The following is a 22,585-nucleotide window of genomic DNA, read 5'->3' as shown; positions in this document are numbered from 1 at the left end:
TGATGTATGTGGTTGGGGATGCCTGGGGTTAGAGAACATCAGAACAAAGCTGCTGTTCTCAATGGTGCTTTGAGAGAGGGAGGTTGGCATATAAAACTGAGACTTTCCAAGCAGTAAGTTCTACCAAAAAGGCTTGAGCAAAGTGCTGTTCATGACAGAGCATGGAGCACCTACTGAGAAAATTCTAGGACACAGAGATGAGGATGAGTCAGGAATGCAGTGAGAAGCTGAGATTTGAGCTTTTTTTCTATTAGATGTTTCTTCAAAAGACAAATTTGATTTTTTAAATTGTCTGCAGTTTTGAGGTATATACTCTAAATGCACCAAAGCATCACATTTTTTCATCAAGCCAAGTTATGCATATTACATGATTATATTTCTAAACTAAAAAGTGACTTTAGGTCTATAATGGAAGGGGATCTGAAAAAGATATATCTAAATTCCACCCATTCTCTTTCTTCCTTCAGAAGATAGAGCTCCTTAGTTTTTTGTTTGTTTGTTTGTTTTTAACAGCTTTAAATGTAATGAAAATTTGACATATCCCCTTTGGACACTTCCTTGGGAATGGTTGTGTCTCAAAGTAATGTTCTCTTGATTTACATCTCCATGCTTTATAAAATTCAGCCTTGCCCAAAGCTCTTTTCCTCCTCTCCTCCTCACGGACCTATCTATTGGCTGCTCAGAGATCAGCATACTGTGTAAATTGTGTCTGGAAATACCTCTGAGCTCAACAGATGCTGCAAAAGCGAATGTATTCTGTGGTCTCATTAGTCTTCCTCTCCATTGGCATTGACATTATCCTCTTCCATTGCAGGAGCTGCAGTTGTTTAGAGGGTCCGTGTTGCTTTTAAAATCAATGCAGGAATTCCAGAGGATAGGCACTCAGAGCCTGCTGGCTGTTCAAGTATTTTCCGTATCACTGACCACACGGCATGGGGTAGTTTTAGAAAAAGAGGAGCTTTGGTGGGGGGGTGGGGGGGGGGGAAGGAATGAAAATGAACATTAAAGGAATTAACAATGTCCTACATCAAACTCATTTGGAATTTATGATGCCAACCTCTGCAAAGCTAGGTTAAATTTTAAGACAGCTTTTCCCATCTTAAATAATGAAGGTTCCTGCCCCTCCCTTTTCCTAGCCATTGAACATTTGAAAGGACGCCATATAGCTAACATTCCACTTTGGATCTTGGGAACTGGAAATTACAATCTAGTTCAGTTTTAGAAGCCCCACTCACATCCTTGCCTTCACTTTCTTCCCTAAACTCCACTGAATTGTGCCCTCCAGTTTCTCACTGGACTGTGTTTGGTGCATATAAAAATACAAATGAGGGACTTTCTTGTTGATCCAGTGGCTGAGACTCTGAATTCTAAAGAAATAACCCTTTAAAAAACTACAAGGGAAATGGTAGTGACTCCAATTTGTCATTGTTCTAAATGCATTGTGCCTAATCCTTACACTTTATTAAATAGGTTTATATTATGACACTTTACAGACGAGGAAACCTCAGGAAGGTTAAGTAAATGGCTCAGTAACAGGGCTAGTAAATGGTAAACCAGGACCTAAACCTAAAGCTCTAGAGACTCTGTCTTTAAGCACTATAGGTTTTGCCTCCACAGAAGTACTATGAATTTCTAATCATATTTATTGCATTTTCTCATAATTATATTTAACCTTGAAAATCTCTCATGGGCAGGAGCCCTTTCCTCATCTTTCTAATAATCATGCCTAACAGTGTCTGGGCAACATAGGCCTCTGAAGAGAGGCCCTGCCATCCTCTAACAACCTGCTCGAACTCAGGCACTGTGGCACACAGATGGCTCGTGTAATTTTGGTTTGTCAGTGATTTTTGTTTAGTATAAAAGATAACTCCTATATTTTATGGCCCCGTAGAATATTAATATATTTTGGATCTGTGTCAGGGGTCCCCAAGACCACTCCCAGGTTTGACATTTCACTAGGGGGACTCACAAGACTCAGCATATAGTTGCCTCACAGCTATGATTTATTACAGTGAACGGATACAAAGCAAAATCAGGAAATCAAAAAGGCACTGAAGTGAAGTCCGGGGATACTAGGCTTGAGCTTCTAAGAATTCTCTCCGAGTGGTCACAAAAGTTGAGCTTACTTCTCCCAGAGATGCATTGTGACAGCACATATGAAATGTTCACCAGAGAAGCTTGTGAGAGACTCAGTGATGAGTGTTTCATCGGGAGCTGGCCACTTGGGCAGTTTCTGCCTGGCACCTACCAAAATGCCAGACTCATAGAAGGAAAGCATTTGTCCAGCACAAACCTCATTGTTTGTATTGACAGTTTAGGCACAGTGAGCCACTTTGATCAGTTCTGGAATTGCTGGGAAAGGGGAATCCCTTCCAGGGTCTGAGAGAGGGCTCTTGTCTAATGCTCAGAAATGAATTGTCCAAGGAGATACAAAGCAAAAGACTTTACTGACCAAGAGACTATATGGGGAAGGGGTGCCCAGGTAGGGAGCAGCAGGGAAGGGAACCCAGGATTGTTATGCCATGTGACTCACAGTCTCAGGTTATATGGTAATGAGGTTAGTTTCTGGGTTATCTCTGGCCATTCTGACTCAGGGTCCCTTCTGATGGCACATGCACATCTCAGCCAAGATGAATTCCAATGTGAGGGCTTCTGGAGGTAGGCAGGATATAGTCTCCTCCTTCTTCCTTTTGGCCCCTCCCAAATTCTTTCAGGTTAAGTTTTTCAATTGAAGGATAACTGCTTTACAATACTGTGTTGGTTTCTGCCATATATCAAGATGAATCAGCCGTAGGTAAACATATGTCCCCTCCCTCTTGAACCTCCCTCCCACCTCCTATGCCATTCCCACTCTTCTAGGTTATTACAGAGTCCCAGTTTGAGATCCTTGAGTCGTACAGCAAATTCCCACTATCTGTTTTATATATGGTAGTGTATGTTTCCATGGTTTCTCTGGTAGCTCAGGGGTAAAGAATCTGCCTGCAGAGCAGGAGCCGCAGGAGACGTGGGTTTGATCCCTAGGTCGGGAAGATCCCCTGGAGGAGGGCATGGCAACCCACTGCTGTATTCTCGCCTGGAGGATCTCCATGGACAGAGGAGCCTGGTGAGCTAGTCCATAGGGTCCCAGAGTCACACACAACTCAAGCAACTTAACACACACGATTCTATGCTACTCTCTCCATTCGTCCCATCCTCTCCTTCCCCCAACTCTGTGTCTGTAAGTCTGTTCTGTCTGCATCTCCATTGCTGACCTGCACATAGGTTCATCAGTACCATCTTTCTAGATTCCATATATATGTTAATATATGCTTTTTCTCTTTCTGATTTACTTCACTGTATAATAGGCTCTAGGTTCATCCACCTCATTAGCACTGGCTCAAATGCATTCCTTTTTATGGTCAATATTCCACTATATATGTAGCACAACTTCTTTATACATTCATCTATTGATAGATATCTAGGTTGCTTCTATGTCTGTAAATGGTGCTGCAATGAACATTGGTGTACGTGCTTTTTTCAATTATGGTTTTCTCAGAGTATATGCCCAATAATGGGATTTGTTGGGTCATTTTATTCCTAGTATTATATTATTTCTAGGTAGTTTATTCCTAGTTTTTAAAGGAATCTCCATACTGTCTTCCATAGTGGCTGTTATCAATTTATATTCCCACCAACAGTGCAAGGGAGTTCCCTTTTCCCTCGCTCTCTTCAGGTTACTTTTATAAGACATACTATGGGTTGGTGTGTCGTCCTTCCTTGTGGCCCCTCTGAAATTTTCCTGGTTAGTTTACAGCAGCAGCACTGTGTTCTTTATTGGAACCTCCTTTTGTGAGACAACTCAGACAAATGGTTATCATTGTGTTTGGCCAAGGTGGATGGTTTCGGTCAACAGTTCCCTAACAAAATGGGGGACATTCCTAAAATCCAAGTTCCTGAGATGCCAGCCAAGGGTGACTCTTGTAAGCAGTCTCTGAGGATAAGCAGTCATTGGCTATGTTAACGCTTTTCCGTAGAGGACTTTTATCCCAACATTCTTTAGTATCTACAGATGCCTCTTGAATTGTCCTTTGAACCATCCTATTCCTTTATCAATGAGTTAAAGAAATCTTTGACACATGTTCAGTATCTATATATATGTGTGTGCATATATATGTGTATATATACACACACACACACATATATATATATATATATATATATAAAGTTTTAGTCTGACAGATGTAACCTAAACAGGCTAAATGGAGTCCAAACTTAAAAGCTAAAAGACACCAATTTGTATCACGGCTGATTACTGCACAAGCTTAATTATTAAAAATACAAACTGTATTTCCATTTCATATTTTCTTACTATCTCTACATTTTAGAAAGCCCTCTGATATAGATGGCAAAGAAGAAAGAGAAGTCACTCAGTCGTGTCCAACTCTTTGTGACCCCATGGGCTGTAGCCTATCAGGCTCCTCCATCCATGGAATTTTCTGGGCAAGGATACTGGAGTGGGTTGTCATTTCCTTCTCTAGGAGATCTCCTGACCCAGGGATCGAAGCTAGGTCTCCCACACTGCAGGCAGATTCTTTACTGTCTGAGCCCCCAGGGAAGCCCTGATATAGATGGCAATCACTCGATTATTTGTACTTTAGGCACATATTATTAATAACAAAAAAGAAATGTTTCTTTAGGTAGGTGATAATATATAAAGATTCATTTCTTCTTTGGAATAAGAAATCAGAATATGAAAATACTATCATAAAAAAAGCTAAGGGTCAAAGAACTGATGCTTTTGAACTGGTGCTGGAGAAGACTCTTGAGAGTCCCTTGAGAGCAAGGAGATCAAACCAGTAAATTCTAAAGAAAATCAAGCCTGAATATTCATTGGAAGGACTGATGTTGAAGCTGAAGCTCCAATACTGGCCACCTGATGCGAAGAACCGACTCACTGGAAAAGACCCTGAAGCTGTGAAATACTGAGGGCAGGAAAAGGGGGAGATAGAAGATGATATGGTTGGATGGCATCACCAACTCAATGGACATGAATTTGAGCAAACTCTGGGAAACAGTAAAGGAAAGGGAAGCCTGGTATGCTACAGTCAGTGGGGTTGCAAAGAGTCGGACACAACTTAGCGATTGTACAACATCATTGCTTAAAGATGAAATCCCCTCACTTAACTATATGACATATTAGCCAAAAGTTTAAAATGATACATATCCTTTATATATCTATAAAGTTTTGAGCCCTTAAAAAAGAATAACCTTGATTTTTAAGTTCAAATATAACATGCAAAAGACATGAACTTTATTATGCTTCATACATTTCTCTAGTCATTTCAGATTTCAATAAATGTGTTCCTGTATTTTGTGAACTGCATTTTAAAATCAGAGATAATTTTACAAATCTTCATATACAATGATACCAAATAAAAAACAAATTAAGCTTTATTAGCAAATCTAAGTAAGAGGTGGCATAGTTAACATAAGCATTCAGAAGGTAAACATTTGTTGAATAAAAAAATAGGAAATATTTTAATGAAAAAAAATCAGGGATTGAGGAGGGAGAACATTTTTCAAACAGCAGCTGGCACTTTCTTCACAATTTGTATCACTTGTGAAAATACATCATTAGATAAATACTCACATGATATTTACAAAGTAGAGAGAAGAGGAAAAACCTTCTAATCAAGGTCTTTCATCTGTTACTCTCTTCCATCTTCTGGATCCATTACTTTGCATACCAACTAAAGTTGTGATTCTAGTGAACTATGGTTGAAAGCTTATCAATTAAGTCATCAATAGTGTAAACCAGAAGTTGAATGTCTGCTTTTTCCTTCATTCGGTGATCACTATTCTTTCGGAGGATGACATCTACATCTGTGCTAACTACTCGGTCAGCGACCTGCACAGACGTGTGCCACGGTACAATATCATCCTTCATGCCGTGGAGCAATCTTACGGGACACTTCACAGGAATAGGACTATGTAACAAGCAGTGGTGCTCAGCTTCTTTAATGACACTGTACTGAATGCGATAAACTCCTTCTTCACTGTATTTTGATGGCATGGGCCACACACCTTTCATCTCTATTTCCTTTTTTGTCTGTTGGAACAAATGAAAATAGAAGTATTTATGCAACATTAATACATGCAATAGTCTTAAACAATCTAAGGAAAGTGGTCTTTGAAGAAGAGGCAAAGAGGTAACAAAAACATAACAATGATAATTATCAATAATTAAATACCAGTATTTTCCACATAGTATCTCACAGGATCCTGATAATAATTTTGTTATTATTTCAATTTTACAAAAGAAGATATTAGAGTACACAGCTTTAAAGTTGAAAGGCAGTAACTGCTGTGGATAGGATTCAAACTTAGATTTAACTAACTATATTATATAACATCTTAAATCAGGTGTTGTTTCATCCCAGTTCAAAGGGAAAATTAGGAGAAAAATACAATAATTTCTTAGAATCAGTACAGGTAGCATTCATATTACGTCAAATCAAATCTTAGGAATAAAAACTGTTTAGATTTAAAAATCATGAAACTAAAAGTGTGATTAGTGGAAGTTACTAAAATGGGGTGAGATGGGGGAAAGGGAAAAGAATGGAGTATACTGCTAAAAATGAAAAATAAGACTGGTTATTCTGGGGCAACAATACACGCCCAATTTTAGGCTGAATGTAAAAAAAAATAGTTTTTGCCTTTCAGAGTTCTATGGAATGAGAAGAAAACTGTCGTTCTGGATGACAAAGAATTCTTGCAAATATCTCCTGAAAACTGAGCAATGGTATCAGTTCTACCTTTAAAATAAAATGCTGGGTATTCTTTGATTCTTGAAGAATCTCTATTTTTGAGACCATAATTTGTCTTAAACGTTTTTTCTACTTAAAGTAACATATATTCATTATTGAAAACATGGAAAATATAAAAAGCATAAGAAGAAATAAATTACCAATAGCCCTATCTCATGGATATAACAACCAACCATTAATATTCTGGCTTCTTTCCTTCTAGTATTTCTATATGTGCTAGGTTTTAGATATACCATATGTAAAACACTTAGCTATTACAATTTATATATAGTTTTCAGTGCTTATTTATTTAATATATATATATTTCTGGGCTTTAGAAGATTAGATTAAAAGTTTTTAAAGACTGGATAACTGTCTACCACAATGCATACAAGATAATTAATTCAACCATTTCCATATTGCTGAGTACTTCCAGGAACATCTTTGAACATAAAGGGTTATATGTATATAATAAATTCTTTGGAAAGATTATCACAGCTTGAATTAGTAAATCAAGACGTAAATAGCTTTAAGCCTCTTGCAACCACATAATATGAAGGGAATTTCTGTCTAGAAAAAAACAGGTGGATGGCTTATCAAAAATAAAGAAAAATACAAGGAAAGAAAAGCTACATACAATGTATTTAAAAAATCTGTATTTAAATTTTCAATAAAAATACTGTATTTCCACGTTTAAAACTATTCACTTATTACAAATTCAGAGGCAAAAAAGAATTTAAACAGTAAAATATATATGATGTTATCTATATGTATTTAGGTATTTTAATGTATTTTATAAAATTTCAAAAATATTTCAGTGAAAAAGCTGTATATCTGAAAGCTAGACTTCTAAATATCTATAGCCAAATGATTTAAAATAGAGTAAAAAATTATAACGTATATTAATATCATGGGGTGCTCTGCATTAAAGCAACATATGAACCAAGTATTTAAAGCAAAAAAATGATATTCAGTTGTCCTCAAACTACTTATGACTGTTCCTGAATTTGTAATTTCAGTAGTTAGAACTAAGTTCCATTGATTATTAGAGAGGGGCAACTATGCTAATTACCAACACATAATAATAATTGCATTTTAAGCATTGCTGCTTCCCAACTAGCTCTGTTATCTGCTATTGAGGTGAATGAATATTGTTCATTTGAAGAACAGACTTAACTTTACAAAGTCTTTTATGTCCCAAAGCCTCAAAAACAAAAACTACAGGAATACTAAAAACAGCTTTATTCAAAGAAAAGGTACAATATTCATAATTCTTACACCAAAAGAAACTAGGAAGGCAATGTGTCTGTGAAACTTGGATTCCAACAACTGTGCATCCTGTCTGATGCCCTCTAGTGTCCACAGAGAAATCTGTATGCAGGTCAAGAAGAAACAGTTAAACGGGACATGGAAAAACAGACTGGTTCCAAATCAGGAAAGGAGTACTTCAAGGCTGTATACTGTCACCTTGCTTATTTAACTTACATGCAGAGTACATCATGCAAAATGTCAGGCTGGATGAGGCACAGGCTGGAATCAAGATTGCCAGGAGAAATATCAATAACCTCAGATATGCAGATGACACTGCCTTTATGGTAGAAAGTGAAGAACTAAAGAGCCTCTTGATTAAAGTGAAAGAGGAGAGTGAAAAAGTTGGCTTAAAACTCAACATTCAGAAAACTAAGATCATGGCATCTGGTCCCATCACTTCATGGCAAATAGATGGGAAACAATGGAAACAGTGACAGACTATTTTTTGGGGCTCCAAAATCACTGCACATGGTGACTGCAGTCATAAAATTAAAAGATACTTGCTCCTTGGAAGAAAAGCTATGACCAACCTAGACAGCATATTAAAAAGCAGAGATATTACTTTACCAACAAAGGTTCATCTAGTCAAAGCTATGGTTTTTCCAGTAGTCATGTATGGATGTGAGAGATGGACTATAAAGAAAGCTGAGCACTAAAGAATTGATGTTTTTGAACTGTGGTGTTAGAGAAGACTCTTGAAGAATCCTTTGGACTGCAAGGAGATCCAACCAGTCCATCCTAAAGGAAATCAGTCCTGAATATTCATTGGAAGGACTGATGCTGAAGCTGAAACTCCAATACTTTGGCCACCTGATGCAAAGAACTGACTCACTGGAAAAGACCCTGATGCTTTGAAGACTGAAGGCGGGAAGAGAAGAGGATGACAGAGGATGAGATGGTTGGATGGCATCACTGACTCAATGGACATGAGTTTCAGTAAGCTCTGGGAGTTTGTGATGGACAGGGAAGCCTGGCGTGCTGCAGTCCATGGGGTCGCAAAGAGTCAGACAAGACTCAGTGACTGAACTGAACTGCAGTATCCGCAGAAGGAGACAATGATTAGAGTTAGAGGTAAATCAAATTCCCACACAAACAATGAATAATGCTGGGTCTTAACATTTCCAGGACTAAAGAAGACAGTAAAAACCTCTAGGTCTATTCCCTTGACACTGAGCACTAGCTGTTTCTGTGGAGAAGAGAGAGAGATCCTAGTGTCTGGGCCCTTCCTTACGCATGTTTTTAAGTTTAAAGGGCTCAACATTTTAAGAATTCTTCGCTGGTATGATTTAGGATTAGCAAAGAAATACCCTGATTTGCAGGGCATAGATCTTCTCAATTACGGGCTATCTATCATATCTTCCCTCTGAGTGATGGATGTACACACATAAAGAGAAATGTACATAGATCTTGTCATTTCCCAATAACCCCCCAAAACTGTGTAATCAACACCTTTCCAACAGGCCATCTTCTTGAAATAATTTCCCACCATGAGAAGCAGAGTAAGGGGTTCAAGGTTTAGATGCAGAGGATACAATGGCAGGAAAATTTAGCAGCATGAGGACATTAAGCATCTATGTATGAGAAACAAGAAAGTAAAAAAAAAAAATCTCAGAAATAGGTAAGTGCAAAGATGATCAGCTTCGTAATTTTAGCCCTGACCAGAAATCATATGAAGAACCTGACTTTGCAGACAATGTCATTTCTTACGGAGCTGGGAAGAACAATGTGAACTAAGAATAAACTTAGAACAGATAGTATATGGCACTGAATTCAATGCAGAACTTGAGGCAAAAGTCAATGATATTCTACTCTTCAACACTAAATATGCTTTTTCCTTCTTTTTCTTTTCTTCCTCCTCCTTATTCCCTGCTCTCTACAGCAGTGGTTCTCAAACTTCACCTGGGGCCTTGTTAAAACGACTGGGCCATACTCCCAGTTTCTGATTCAGTGGGTCTGGTGAAGTTCAAGAATACACATTTCTATTAATACAAGTTCTCAGGTGATGCTGTTACTGCTGGCCTAGGGACTACACGTTTTGAACCATGGCTCCAGACTGTTTCTTTCTGCTAGGATTAGTCCCATATATGAAATTTAGATCCCAAGGGAAAATATGCCCAAGGAGAACTCAACTGATTTCCAAACAAAAAAATAACACACACATAAAGAAACAGCTATTACCCACCACTTTTTTTATCCTTGCAGACAACAAAAGTGCTTAAACATACATTCAAGAGCAAAGTATAATAAACCAATTACCTTTCCAGTCATCTCAGAAACCTTATTTCTATCATGATTTGCGGAAGAACATGCTACTGATGAAAAGCACCTTTTTTTTTTTTTAAAGGTGAAAATTAGAAGTAGAAAAAGAATGCCAAGTTAGTGTCTAAGCCAGGAATGGCAAATCTTCTCTCCTGTGTGTGACTGACAGCGTGTGCTTGGAGAGCTCTGCTAAGAAAGAATCTGAGGCTTTAAGGCTTAAACTTTCATAACTGATTAGCTGGTTTAACATGGTTGTAGAATAGATATTAATAATATTACCCATAGGCCACAAAATAAGACTAAGAGGTGCACAAAGAGGTCACAACGTATGATCCAAATAAATAAACGTGGTTAACAGCATGTTGCTAAAACAAAAGTTTAAAGTATGATTTCATTTATGTGATGCAATGATTTGACGGGACTGTGAAAAAATAGAAAATCTTAAACAGGAGACCAAATAGTTAAAAGGGGCTTCCCTGGTGGCTCAACTGGTAAAGAATCTGCCTGCAATGTGGGAGACCTGGGTTCAATCCCTGGGTTGGGAAGATCTCCTGGAGAAGGGACCAGCTACCCACTCCGGTATTTTGACCTGGAGAATTCCATGGACTGTATAGTCCAGGGGGTCGCAAAGAGTTGGACACGACTGAGAGACTCTCACTCACTCAAATAGTTAAATGAAAAAAAAGAAATGGTAAACAAAAAGTCAGTTAAGACAAAAGATAGAGCCAGCATAACAAGTCAAAGGACAGATGACACACGCATAAAATTCAGAGAAAGAGGGAGCAGAAGAACAACAGGAGGGATACACTGAGGTTGCCTGGGACTTACCTCAATAGGAAGCTGATTAAATTGTGTCACCAGGCCATCTACAGCTGTTGCTACGCCAACCAGAGCAACAACCTTTTGTGGCCGTGCGATTGCAGCATGAAACATAAGCCACCCACCGAGGCTGGATCCAACCAGTATCTAAAAACAAAAGCACGTTGTTTTGAAGAGGAATTTCTTTTTCTTTTTGGTAAGGGAGGGACTAATTTCATAGAACATATGTATTTTCTGCCTTTATATCCACTGGCTCCCAGACTTTTAATATTTGGCACAAAGTAAAATTAAGACTGATTACTTTTTGTTAAAGTATCAGGTCTATAATAGAGAGTAAATTAGACAAAATTTGTAAAACGAAAAGTAAAATGCTACTTACGTTTTAGGAGAAAGTGAAAATGATAGAACTGATTGATTTGACATTAAAATATAAAAATTGATTGTTAGACATTTAAAATATTAAATATTTGCATCTAATGAAATAGCTCCAATACCATGAGGTTATAGTCCACAACAATTATCATGATATTTAACAAAAACAGTCACCTGTGGTCCTTCAGCCAAGTCATCAATTATAGAAAGAACATCTTTTCTCCACTTTCCCACTGTGCATTCTTCTAAGTTACCATCTGAATTTCCAACTCCTGAGTAATCAAACCTGGAGAAAGAGAAAACATATTTGTATCTAGATATCTAGTATTTGCTTCCCTAATTTCTAAGGAAGATAGCACATTAATAACAATGCCTCAACTCTATTAAAATAAAAGTGAAGTCAGTATATATTTCAGCAAATCTTATTGGCTTAACCTCCAAATACCTCCCACAGTCACTCGCTTTCTCACCTCCTCCACTGTGCCAGCCTGGTCCAAGTCACTATTCTCTCTCGACTGAACTAATGCAAGAGTCTCCTAGTAAATCTCCATTTTCATTTTTCACCCTCACAGTCTATTCCCCACTCAGTAGTCAGTGATCCTTTAAAAAAACAAAAACAAAAAAAACAAAAACAAAAAAAGATCATGTCCTGCACATACCCTTCAAAGGTTTTGTATAATCTTTAAGTAAAATCCAAAGTCCTTACCATCTTCTAGCCCCTAACTACCTCTCTGATCTCATTCTTCCATTTCTCTCTCCCTCCCAACTGTATCCTCATTTTTCTTTTTCAAGTTAATGGAATACACCATCCACATTCCTGACTCAAGGGTTTTACATCAGCTTCTCCTTCCCTGTGGACGACTCTACCTGAGACATTCACTCAGACTGCTCCCTCACTTCAGTCGGGTTCCAGTGTTACATCTCCAGAAGCATTCTCTGACCGTTCAACCTAAAGCTGTGCCTCCTTCATCATTCTCCAGTTCCTTACTCTGTTTTATTCTCTTTACAGCAAATACTGTTACCTGACAATATGTGTCCATTGGATTACTGGTTTGTGGCCTGTCTCCCACACTAGAATGGTATGTAAGAACAGTAGAATGGTGTAACATAATTTCTTAGAGATAAGATTTAAAAGTAGAGGAAGAAATTAAAATTTTAAGTATGAAGTGATGTGGTTTTGGATTCTTGGGAAATAGGATAACAAGGCAGAAGCTGAAGTCTAAGTTACAGTTATTATTTCTTCTCAAATCCAAAGGATATATATAGGAGACAGACCAGGGAGAACGGGGGAGAAAAACCCAATTCTCCTTTATCTTCCTCTGTGGGTAAAGATGTCTCTACTTGCTATATTGTTTACAGGGGCCCTCCAAGTATATGGTAAAGATGCAAAACACATGTCAGTTGTGTCCAACTCTTTGTGACCCTGTGGACTGTAGCCCTCCAGGCTTCTCTGTCCATGGGGATTCTCTAGGCAAGAACATTGGGGTGGGTTGCCATGCCCTTCTCCAAAACACATGTACAGGGCCTTCAAAAAGGTAAATACAAGCATTCAGTGATAGTAATGGGTAACAAATAAAAAATACAGTTCATTCTTGCTGAACCCTAACCAAGTGACAAAGATTTGGCAATTTACAACTTTTAATCACAGTAAGGGAATTCTGTCCTAGCAGCCTCAATATTCTTAAGTCTAAATACATTTTAAATTTCCCAAATCTAAAATTTTAAATTTTATTAGAAATCATGAGAGAAGATGAGTCCTAAAGCCATGTGTCATATTCCTGAGCTCTGACTCAATCTTAATATCCTGGATGGTGGCAGGATATTAAGAAACCATTTTCACCAAACCATAAGTACTGTTCTTGTATACTATACAAAACTAACCATTTCTTCATTCAAGATTTAAGTTTTACAGACAAAATCACAAGAAAGTAAACTGAGCAACTGGGAGTATAAATAGAAGATAAAATCTCTTTTCCAATCTTTATGTACTACATTGGCAGGCGGGTTCTTTACCACTAGTGCCACCTGGGAATCCCTTAAAACAAGTTAAAGGGCAATTAATTGCTAATAGTGATTAGATAGCAATGAAGTTTGATAAAAGCATATAAAAAGGAGCCTGATCAAATAAAAAATTGTAATAAATGGCTATACTGTATAAAGGTGTATAAATATACATTTAGGTTACATTTTAATATAGTACCACATATTCCTTTGGATAAAAGGAATAAGACTAAATTCATATAATTGTCTATATACACTGTATTTTCATCATGATTACTAAATATACCTTTAAAAAGAAAATTTATTTCATATGCATCTAAAATGCAGAAAACTCCCTCATACATCTTATAGGCAGACAGGAACTGGCTATAGCTCTTACAGTCTCAATTTAAATTAGGAACTGATAAAATGAGGATTTCTTGAGTTAAATTCTTTTGGGGACAAAGGCGAATGATGGCAATTTTTCTGATATCATCATGTCTTGCTCAAGATAGTCCTCCTTGGACTTCTCTTCCTTCTTACCTACATCCTAACTATTTTTCAGTGTTCCCTTAGAGCTTTTTCTACCCACTTCAACCACTATTTTTCTCTCAATATATACAGTTAAGTAGCATGCTCTTTGACATAATCAAATTTTGATGACTATTTCTGCCTAATTTCCCATATGTATTTTATCTTGCATTCCTCCACCCTGATTAAAAGATCCTTACAGGCAATGACCATATTTTAAAACTCTTTGTATATTTTACAGCACCATTGTAGGGTTAGAAGGTCTACTTGTAAAAAAATACTCCAGTCTTAAGGATAACAGTCAATTTGGAACATTTTTAAGAGTTCTGAGCATGAAAATGAAATAATTCAGTTAATTTGATAAAAGGAGTAAGACTAAATTCATATAATTGGCATAAATTCTGCTAATATACTGAGTAGATAAAAGTTATTTTTAAGTAATAAAAGTTTTTTATTTTTATTTCTAATTACTTATTTTATTTCCGAAAGTTGTATTTTCTAGACCTATTGAGTGAATGATAGTGAAACTCTTCTAAAACTACATAAATAGATTTTTAGGTTGCTAGTGCTAGAAATGAATTCAGAAATTATCTTTCATCCAATCTCCTCCTTTTTATGATGAAGGAAACAGGTCCAGCATTTATTAACCGACTCATCTTGTCACAGCTAATGTTAGCATTAATTCTAGAGTCCATGTTTCTTGAATTTCAGGCCAGTGCTCTTTTTACTAACCCATACTATCTCTTCTGGCAAATCAGGCACTAAATAAATGACTGCTCTAAGTAAACAACCCTAATAACAGTGAAACATTATTTTAGTAAAATAATTATCAGTATGAAATATTAAGAATTGTAAAATCAAGTAGTAAACAATACATATCCTTATTTATGCTTATAAAAACATATTCAGGCTACAGAAGTGAGAGGAAAGAGGAAATTCAGTGAAAATGTGAATTACACAATATTAATTTTACAGTACTTTTAAACACAGGTGCTATTTTAAACTACATATTTTGAAAGTAATGAAATAAACAGTGGTTAAATAACAGTGGTCCTCAAGTCCTCAAAGGAAAACCACACCATAAGAGATGACAAGAAAGCCAGCTAGTATACTGGTTTGCTGTCATGTTAGAATATTGTCTCTAAAGACCTTAAGTTACCACTAGTTTCCCTGTCTGCCAGCATCATCAGCGTGGCACAAAGACCAGATGGGAGGGAGGTTCACAAGGGAGGGGACATACTTATACCTATGGTTGATTCATGTTGATATATGGCAGAAACCAACATTTTATTGTAAAGCAATTATCTTCCAGTTAAAAATTAAAAAAAAAAAAAAAAAAAACTATTAAAGATTGCATTTTACATGAACCCTAAATCACAAGATTAAAGTTTACAGACCAATAAAATAATCTATAAAAATGCTGGCATATATTTCAGTTGGTTAGAGCAGAAGTAATTCTTGATTGCCAAGGTAAATGGTAGTAATATTTTCTTTGAAATGTGTTATTCCTACCTTATATAGGCGTGACCTAGAGATTTGCAAAACTCCTCAATCGCCAATGCTTTTGTACCATTCATATTAGAAATATAGCCAGGGATGAAGATAATTCCTGGACTTTTGCCTTTTAGCCTTTTATAAGCCAGGTTTGGGAGGTCTGGTCGACTAAGGAAAGAGATTGATGTCTTGTGTCTGCAAGCTAAACAAAGCACACAAAACATAAAGTTTGCAAATACAGTTTTTGGAAAACCATACATATTTTCAATCTTAACTTTCTTAACTCATCAAATTGATAGCAAATACTATTTCCATTTCATAGGAAAAAAATAGAGACATGAAGTATTAAAGTCACAAGTCCGTGCCTATCTTTAAAAATCATGTCACAATTGATCTTCTCTGAGCAAGGTTCAATCATGATTCTTCCAAAATACACAACAAGGAAATTTTAAGGCCACTAAAGACAGAGTGACTTGTCAAAAATGTTTTCCTGTTGCTGTTATATCATCTGTCCCAAACAGTATCAATCAACATTCATATTTACCTACACTAGTTTTAAGCCTTTTCTTGGGAGATGTTAGTCTTCTTTGAAATTTTTTTTTAATGTCTGAGGGGTTTCACATCCTCTACTTTTTGGTGGGGAGGGAGAGAAACAAGTTTGGTCTGATGTTGGGAAACTGAATCAAAGATAGAGGTGCTGGCCCCTCTTATTACTTATTCTTCCTCCACCCATAAAGTCTTGGGTCATGGTAATAGTCAATCATGATTCTCTATCTGCTGAGGTGGGTTTGTGAACAGTTTCTTTACAAATAACCTTGAATAAATGTAAATACCATTTTTGGAAAAAGATTTCTCATAGGACTCCCAATCACTGTGTTTTATTTGTTGGTTTGGCTTTCTTGAAAGGTGAACACAAATCTGAAAGCAAGTAAAAAGGCACAATGCGCAACCCTTATAATGTTATTCCAGTCCACTATCTTTAAAGTTCTTTCCCCACCCGACAGTAAGGTCAACGGGTGCTTGTGCTCAGTGACCTCCGACTCTCTGCAACCCCATGGATTGTAGCCCACCAAGTTCCTCTGGCCATGGAATTTTCCACCAAGAATACTGGAGTGGGTTGCCATTTCCTCCTCCAGGGGATCTTCCTTACCCAGGGACTGAACCCATCTCTTGCATCTCCTGAATGGGCAGGCAGATTCCTTACACTGTGACCACCTGGGAAGCCATAAAGTCAATACTTGCTCTTAAAAAATGTAGAACGATGTTTAAAAACAAAAAGTCATTTATAATCCCATTTTCTCCCTCCAGAGAAATCAGATTTGTGTATTCCCTTAACAGTCTTTTTCTGGACTAATGAAATCTCTTTTTTATTCCTTGAAACCTTTATCTATTGTGGATAATTAAAACTTTACAGTTTCTTCCATATGATCTAATAAAGTTTTCCTCATTTTGGATGTGAGAAGTTGATTTTTTAAACACTGAACTGAAGGCGTTAAAGCTATCCCTTTTACACGTAGGCTTTCTTCAGAGTTTCAACGCATAGTGAAATATGCCAAATTTAAAACTTTTAGTGAAAAACAAGGTAAACAGGAGCCAGTTATGTAGACCGACAGATTGTAGCAGCAAAAATGTTCTTTACCCATTTCTTTAGCACTCAAAAACTCCTTATCCTCTTTTCCATATTACTTTCCCATGGGAAATTTTCCATGAGACCATCACAATTTATTTAATCTTGATGAGTTATAAATGGTCTTAATGTAATATCCATAAATGACCTTTGTACTATAAGAACTAGCTCAAAATCTGAGGCATATATCTTCAGTGAAACTACTAAACAGTGAAAGAGAATTATATTCTAGTTACTGAAATGACATACTATACTTTGCTAGAGGGACATATATAACAGCCTTTTGGTTGTGAACAATTAAATTGACTATATACTTAAAAATTTTAACTCAAAACAAAGGGTATTTAGAAAGACAGTCCCCATTTCAAGCACCATGCATCTGACAGCTGGGGGCAAGGGTATGAACCTCAAAATAAAAAGACATAATTCAGGAAGGCAGGCTATATATATGGGGGAGTGGAGATGAGACGGAGAAGAATCAAGCACAAAGAAATATTCAGGGGCTTTAATTTTTGTCCAAATTCTAACTTCCTTTGTAGAGTAATGGCTATGGTTTTTTCTGGGCTGGAATCCTGGCGGCCAGGTTAGGGCGGGAAGACCCAAAACAACCAAAAAAAGGACAAGTTTACACTTTTACAAAGAACAGGTAAAACTTGCCTGTAAAATCGCTCAAGAGAGAGCAGGTCTAAGCAACTAACAGTCACGATCTGTAAACCTCTTAGAACGTGCACAGAAAAGATAAAAGCAATAATAACACATTAAATGCACATCTGAATTTTTCCTAATCTTGGGCGCTTAACACAGGGGAGGTGGGCAGAGAGAATCCTTGAACAACAGAGCATAAAGCCAACCACTGCCCGAGCTGTCAGGATACCCCGGGGCCTGTTAGAGTTCTCTCACTACCTTCATCAGAATTGTTAAAAAGAACTGGGGTACTGAGAACCTGGAAAAAGGATTTCTGAACGGAGCGCCAAAACCCAAGGGACAGGAACCGCCGAAATCCGGTATGTTCGAAAGAACGCGTCTTACTCCAGTCTTTCGGACACTGACCTCGGAGCCACTGTGGCGCCCGCTCGGTCTTCCGTGCAAGTAACGTGCTGAGACCATGGTGGAAGCCGAAAGTGACTGCCGCCAAGCCCCACCTGCGACAAGGCACCCAAGCGGGCACGGCCGCCAGGCCCACCCCCGCCATCTTCCCAGCAGCCCCTGCGCCCTGCGCCCGCCTACTGAGATGCGCACTGCGCCCAGAAACCAAGGTGCGCATGCGCCGCTGGCTGGAAGCAGCAAATAAACAGCCCTGGCCAGAGTTTCCACCCCCAGAGAGCGCACATGCGCAGAGTGTCGTCGCTCTTGCAGCGTTTTTCTGCTGGCCTATATGCTGTGGGGAGGTTTCAGTTCAGTTAAGTCACTCAGTCGTCTCCGACTCTTTGCGACCCCATGGAGCATGCCAGGCTCTACTGACCATCACCAATTCCCAGAGCTAGCTCAAATTCATGTCCATCGAGTTGGTGATGCCATCCAACCATCTCATCCTCTGTTGTCCCCTTTTAGTGCCTTGAATATTTCCCAGCATCAGGGTCTTTTCCAAGGAGTCAGTTCCCGTTTGGCCTATGACAGTTTGGGATGTTTTGAGCATACTTGGTAGCCTGCTTTCTAGATCAGTGGATACTCCAGAACTGGAAGCAAGGAGAGGAACCGCATGCAACATTCCTAGACAGGAAAACAAACATCTGGTCATCCCGAGACACGAGGGAACTGAAACGAAGTGTTAAGCTTGCTGCGTTGCAAGTCGTTCTCACTCCTGATACTGAGTAGGTTAACAGGCCCGAAGGCCAGGGGGTCTCCAAACGGAGGGAAGAGGGTGCAAGTGTCAGACATTATATATCTCCCTCTTAAGAGGCAGGAGAAACAAACCACTAGTGTTATATTTTTTCGCCTTCTCTATACAAATTTTAAGAGGTTTCTTTTAAAATTCTGTGTTGCCATGACGACACCTGGTTCCATCTGAACTTAACATTTCTCAAACCTTGAGCTAATCAATGTGTTTTTCTTATGGAAATGTTTGTCTTAAGCTATGTTAAGTAACTATGTATTTGGACTCTGTCTTCAAGTCCATTCCACCTAAGACTCAGAACGCACTTGACAAACCTGTATGTTTTACTCATGTGAATATTCTCTTAAGCTATGTTAATGAGACTATATTTGCTTGGAAACTGGCCTTTCTGCAAGATTCATGTCAATCATTTTATGACCCGGAACAACTCTCCTTGTACTAATGTTATCTCAAAATGCATGTAGTGGGTGAGGGACCTCGTGCCAGTCTCTGAATTTTGAGAATTTCCTTTCTCTAATTCAGCTCACTCAGTTGGGTCGGACTCTTTGTGACCCCATGGACTGTAGTACGCCAGGCTTCCCTGTCCAGCACAAACTCCCAGAGTTTACTCAAACTCATATCCATCGAGTTGGTGATGCCATCCAACCATCTCATCCTCTGTCGTCCCCTTCTCCTCCCGCCTTCAGTCTTTCCCATCATCAGGGTTTTTTTTTTTCCCAATGAGTCAGTTTGTCACATCAGGTGGTCAAACTATTGGAGTTTCAGCTTCAGCATCATTCCTTCCAATGAATACTCAGGACTGATTTCCTTTAGGATGGACTGGATGGATCTCCTTGCAGTCCAAGGGATTCTTCAAGAATCTTCTCCAACACCACAGTTCAAAAACATCAATTCTTTGGCACTCAGCTTTCTTTATAGTCCAACTTTCACATCCATACATGACTCCTAGAAAAACCATAGCTTTGACTAGATGGTCCTTTGTTGGCAATGTCTCTGCTGTCTAGGTTGGTCATAATTTTTCTTCAAAGGAGAAAGCGTCTTTTAATTTTATGGCTGAGTCACCATCTGCAGTGATTTTGGAGCCCCCCCACCCCCCCAAAAAAAAGTCTGTCACTGTTTCCATCCTTTCCCCATCTATTTGCCATGAAGTGATGGGCCCAGGTGCCATGATCTTCGTTTTCTGAATGTTGAGCTTTAAGCCAACTTTTTCACTCTCCTCTTTCACTTTCATCAGGAGGCTCTTTAGTTTTTCTTCATTTTCTGCCATAAGGGTGGTATTATCTGCATATCTGAGGTTATTGATATATCTACTGGCACTCTTGATTCCAGCCTGTGCTTCATCCAGGCTGAATGATGTACTCTGCATATAAGTTAAATAAGCAGGGTGACAATATACAGCCTTGATGTACTCCTTTTCTTATTTGGGACCAGTCTGTTGTTTCATGTCCATTTCTAACTGTTGTTTCCTGACCTGCATACAGATTTCTCAAGAGGCAGGTTAGGTGGTCTTGTATTCCCATATCTTAAAGAATTTTCCACAGTTTGTTGTGATCCACACAGTCAAAGGCTTTGCCATAGTCAATAAAGCAGAAATAGATGTTTTTCTGGAACTCTCTTGCTTTTTCGACGATCCAAGGAATGTTGACAGTTTGATCTCTGGTTCCTCTGCCTTTTCTAAAAACAGCTTGAACATCTGGAAGTTCATGGTTCACGTACTGTTGAATCCTGGCTTAGAGAATTTTGAGCATTACTAGCGTGTGAGATGCATGCAACTGTGTGGTAGTTTGAGCATTCTTTGGCATTGCCTTACTTTGGGATTGGAATGAAAACTGACCTTTCCAGTCCTGTGGCCACTGCTGAGTTTTCCAAATGTGCTGGCATATTGAGTGCAGCACTTTCACAGCATCACCTTTTAGGATTTGAAATAGCTCAACTGGAATTCCGTCAACTCCACTAGCTTTGTTCGTAGTGATACTTCCTAAGGCACACCAGACTTCACATTCCAGGATGTCTAGCTCTAGGTGAGTGATCAAACCATCGTGATTATCTAGGTCATGAAGATCTTTTTTGTATAGTTCTTCTGTGTATTCTTGCCACCTCTTCTTAATATCTTCTGCTTCTGTTAGGTCCATACCATTTCTGTCCTCTATTGTGCATTTCATCTTTGCATGAAATGTTCCCTTGGTATCTCTAATTTTCTTATAGAGATCTCTAGTCTTTCCCATTCTATTGTTTTCCTCTATTTCTTTGCATTGATTCCTGAGGAAGGCTTTCTTATCTCTCCTTGCTATTCTATGGAACTCTGCATTCAAATGGGTATATCGTTCCTTTGCCTTTAGCTTCTCTTCTTTTCTCAGCTATTTGTAAGGCCTCCTCAGACAAACCTTTTGCCTTTTTGCATTTCTTTTTGGGGGGGATGATCTTGATCCCTACCTCCTGTACAATGTCACGAACCTCTGTCCATAGTTCTTCAGGCACCCTATCAGATCTAATCCCTTGAATCTATTTCTCACTTCCACTGTATAATCATAAGGGATTTGATTTAGGTCATACCTGAATGGTCTAGTGGTTTTCCCTACTTTCTTCAATATAAGGAATTTGGCAATAAGGAGTTCATGATCTGAGCCACAGTCAGCTCCTGGTCTTGTTTTTGCTGACTGTATAGAGCTTCTCCATCTTTGGCTGCAAAGGATATAATCGATCTGATCTTGTTATTCACCATCTGGTGATGTCCATGTGTAGAGTCTTCTCTTGTGTTGTTGGAAGAGGATGTTCGCTAATACCAGTGCATTATCTTGGGAAAATTCTCTTAGCCTTTGCACTGCTTCATTCTGTACTCCAAGGCCAGATTTGCCTGTTCAGTCAACTCAGTTCAGTTCAGTCGCTCAGTCGTGTCCAACGCTTTGCGACCCCATGAATTGCAGCACGCCAGGCCTCCCTGTCCATCACAAACTCCTGGAGTTCACCCAAACCCACGTCCATCGAGTCGGTGATGCCATCCAGCCATCTCATCCTCTGTCATCCCCTTTTCCTCCTGCTCCCAATCCCTCGCAGCATCAGAGTCTTTTCCAACTCCAGGCCAAATTTGTCTGTTACTCTTGACTTCTTACTTTTGCATTCCAGTCTCCTTTAATGAAAAGGACATCTTTTTTGGGTGTTAGTTCTAGGTCTTGTAGGTCTTTATAGAACTGTTCAACTTCAGCTTCTTAAGCATTAGTGGTTGGAACATAGACATGGATTACTGTGATATTGAATGGTTTCCCTTGGAAACGAGCAGAGATCATTCCATCATTTTTGAGATTGCATCCAAGTACTGCATTTCAGACTCTTGTTTCTCTAATTAGCAGACTGAAAGAGTCGGACATGACTGAGCGACTGAACTGAACTGAGTAGCTATATAATATCCAACTAAAGACTAGCAGGGGGGCACTCTTTCTGCCCTCTTCTGACGTCTATCAGAAGCTTTCTCTATCTCTTTTATACTTTAATAAAACTTTATTACACAAAAGCTCTGAGCAATCAAGCTTCTTCACTGGCCCCAAATTGAATTTTTCTCCGTTGGAGATCAAGAAT

The 22,585-nt window shown here is 38.5% G+C and overlaps 1 protein-coding gene across 1 annotated transcript; it reads right to left on the bottom strand.

Annotated features, from left to right (window-relative positions):
• Nucleotides 1-5,268: 5,268 nt before the first annotated feature.
• ABHD10 (abhydrolase domain containing 10) lies at nucleotides 5,269-18,394 on the bottom strand. The gene is made up of 5 exons (XM_027517109.1): nucleotides 18,229-18,394; nucleotides 15,570-15,753; nucleotides 11,721-11,832; nucleotides 11,184-11,321; nucleotides 5,269-6,088 (listed from the first exon to the last, which is right to left on the bottom strand). Exons 1-5 carry the CDS (start codon nucleotides 18,368-18,370, stop codon nucleotides 5,744-5,746), a joined length of 921 nt encoding a protein of 306 aa, XP_027372910.1. The 5' UTR covers nucleotides 18,371-18,394; the 3' UTR covers nucleotides 5,269-5,743.
• Nucleotides 18,395-22,585: the final 4,191 nt, after the last annotated feature.

The sequence above is a fragment of the Bos indicus x Bos taurus genome, chromosome 1 (genome assembly GCF_003369695.1).
Source record: "Bos indicus x Bos taurus breed Angus x Brahman F1 hybrid chromosome 1, Bos_hybrid_MaternalHap_v2.0, whole genome shotgun sequence".
NCBI classification, from domain to species: domain Eukaryota; kingdom Metazoa; phylum Chordata; class Mammalia; order Artiodactyla; family Bovidae; genus Bos; species Bos indicus x Bos taurus.
Note: the sequence above shows the minus strand (reverse complement) of the source record. Positions and strands in the feature narration are given on the sequence as shown.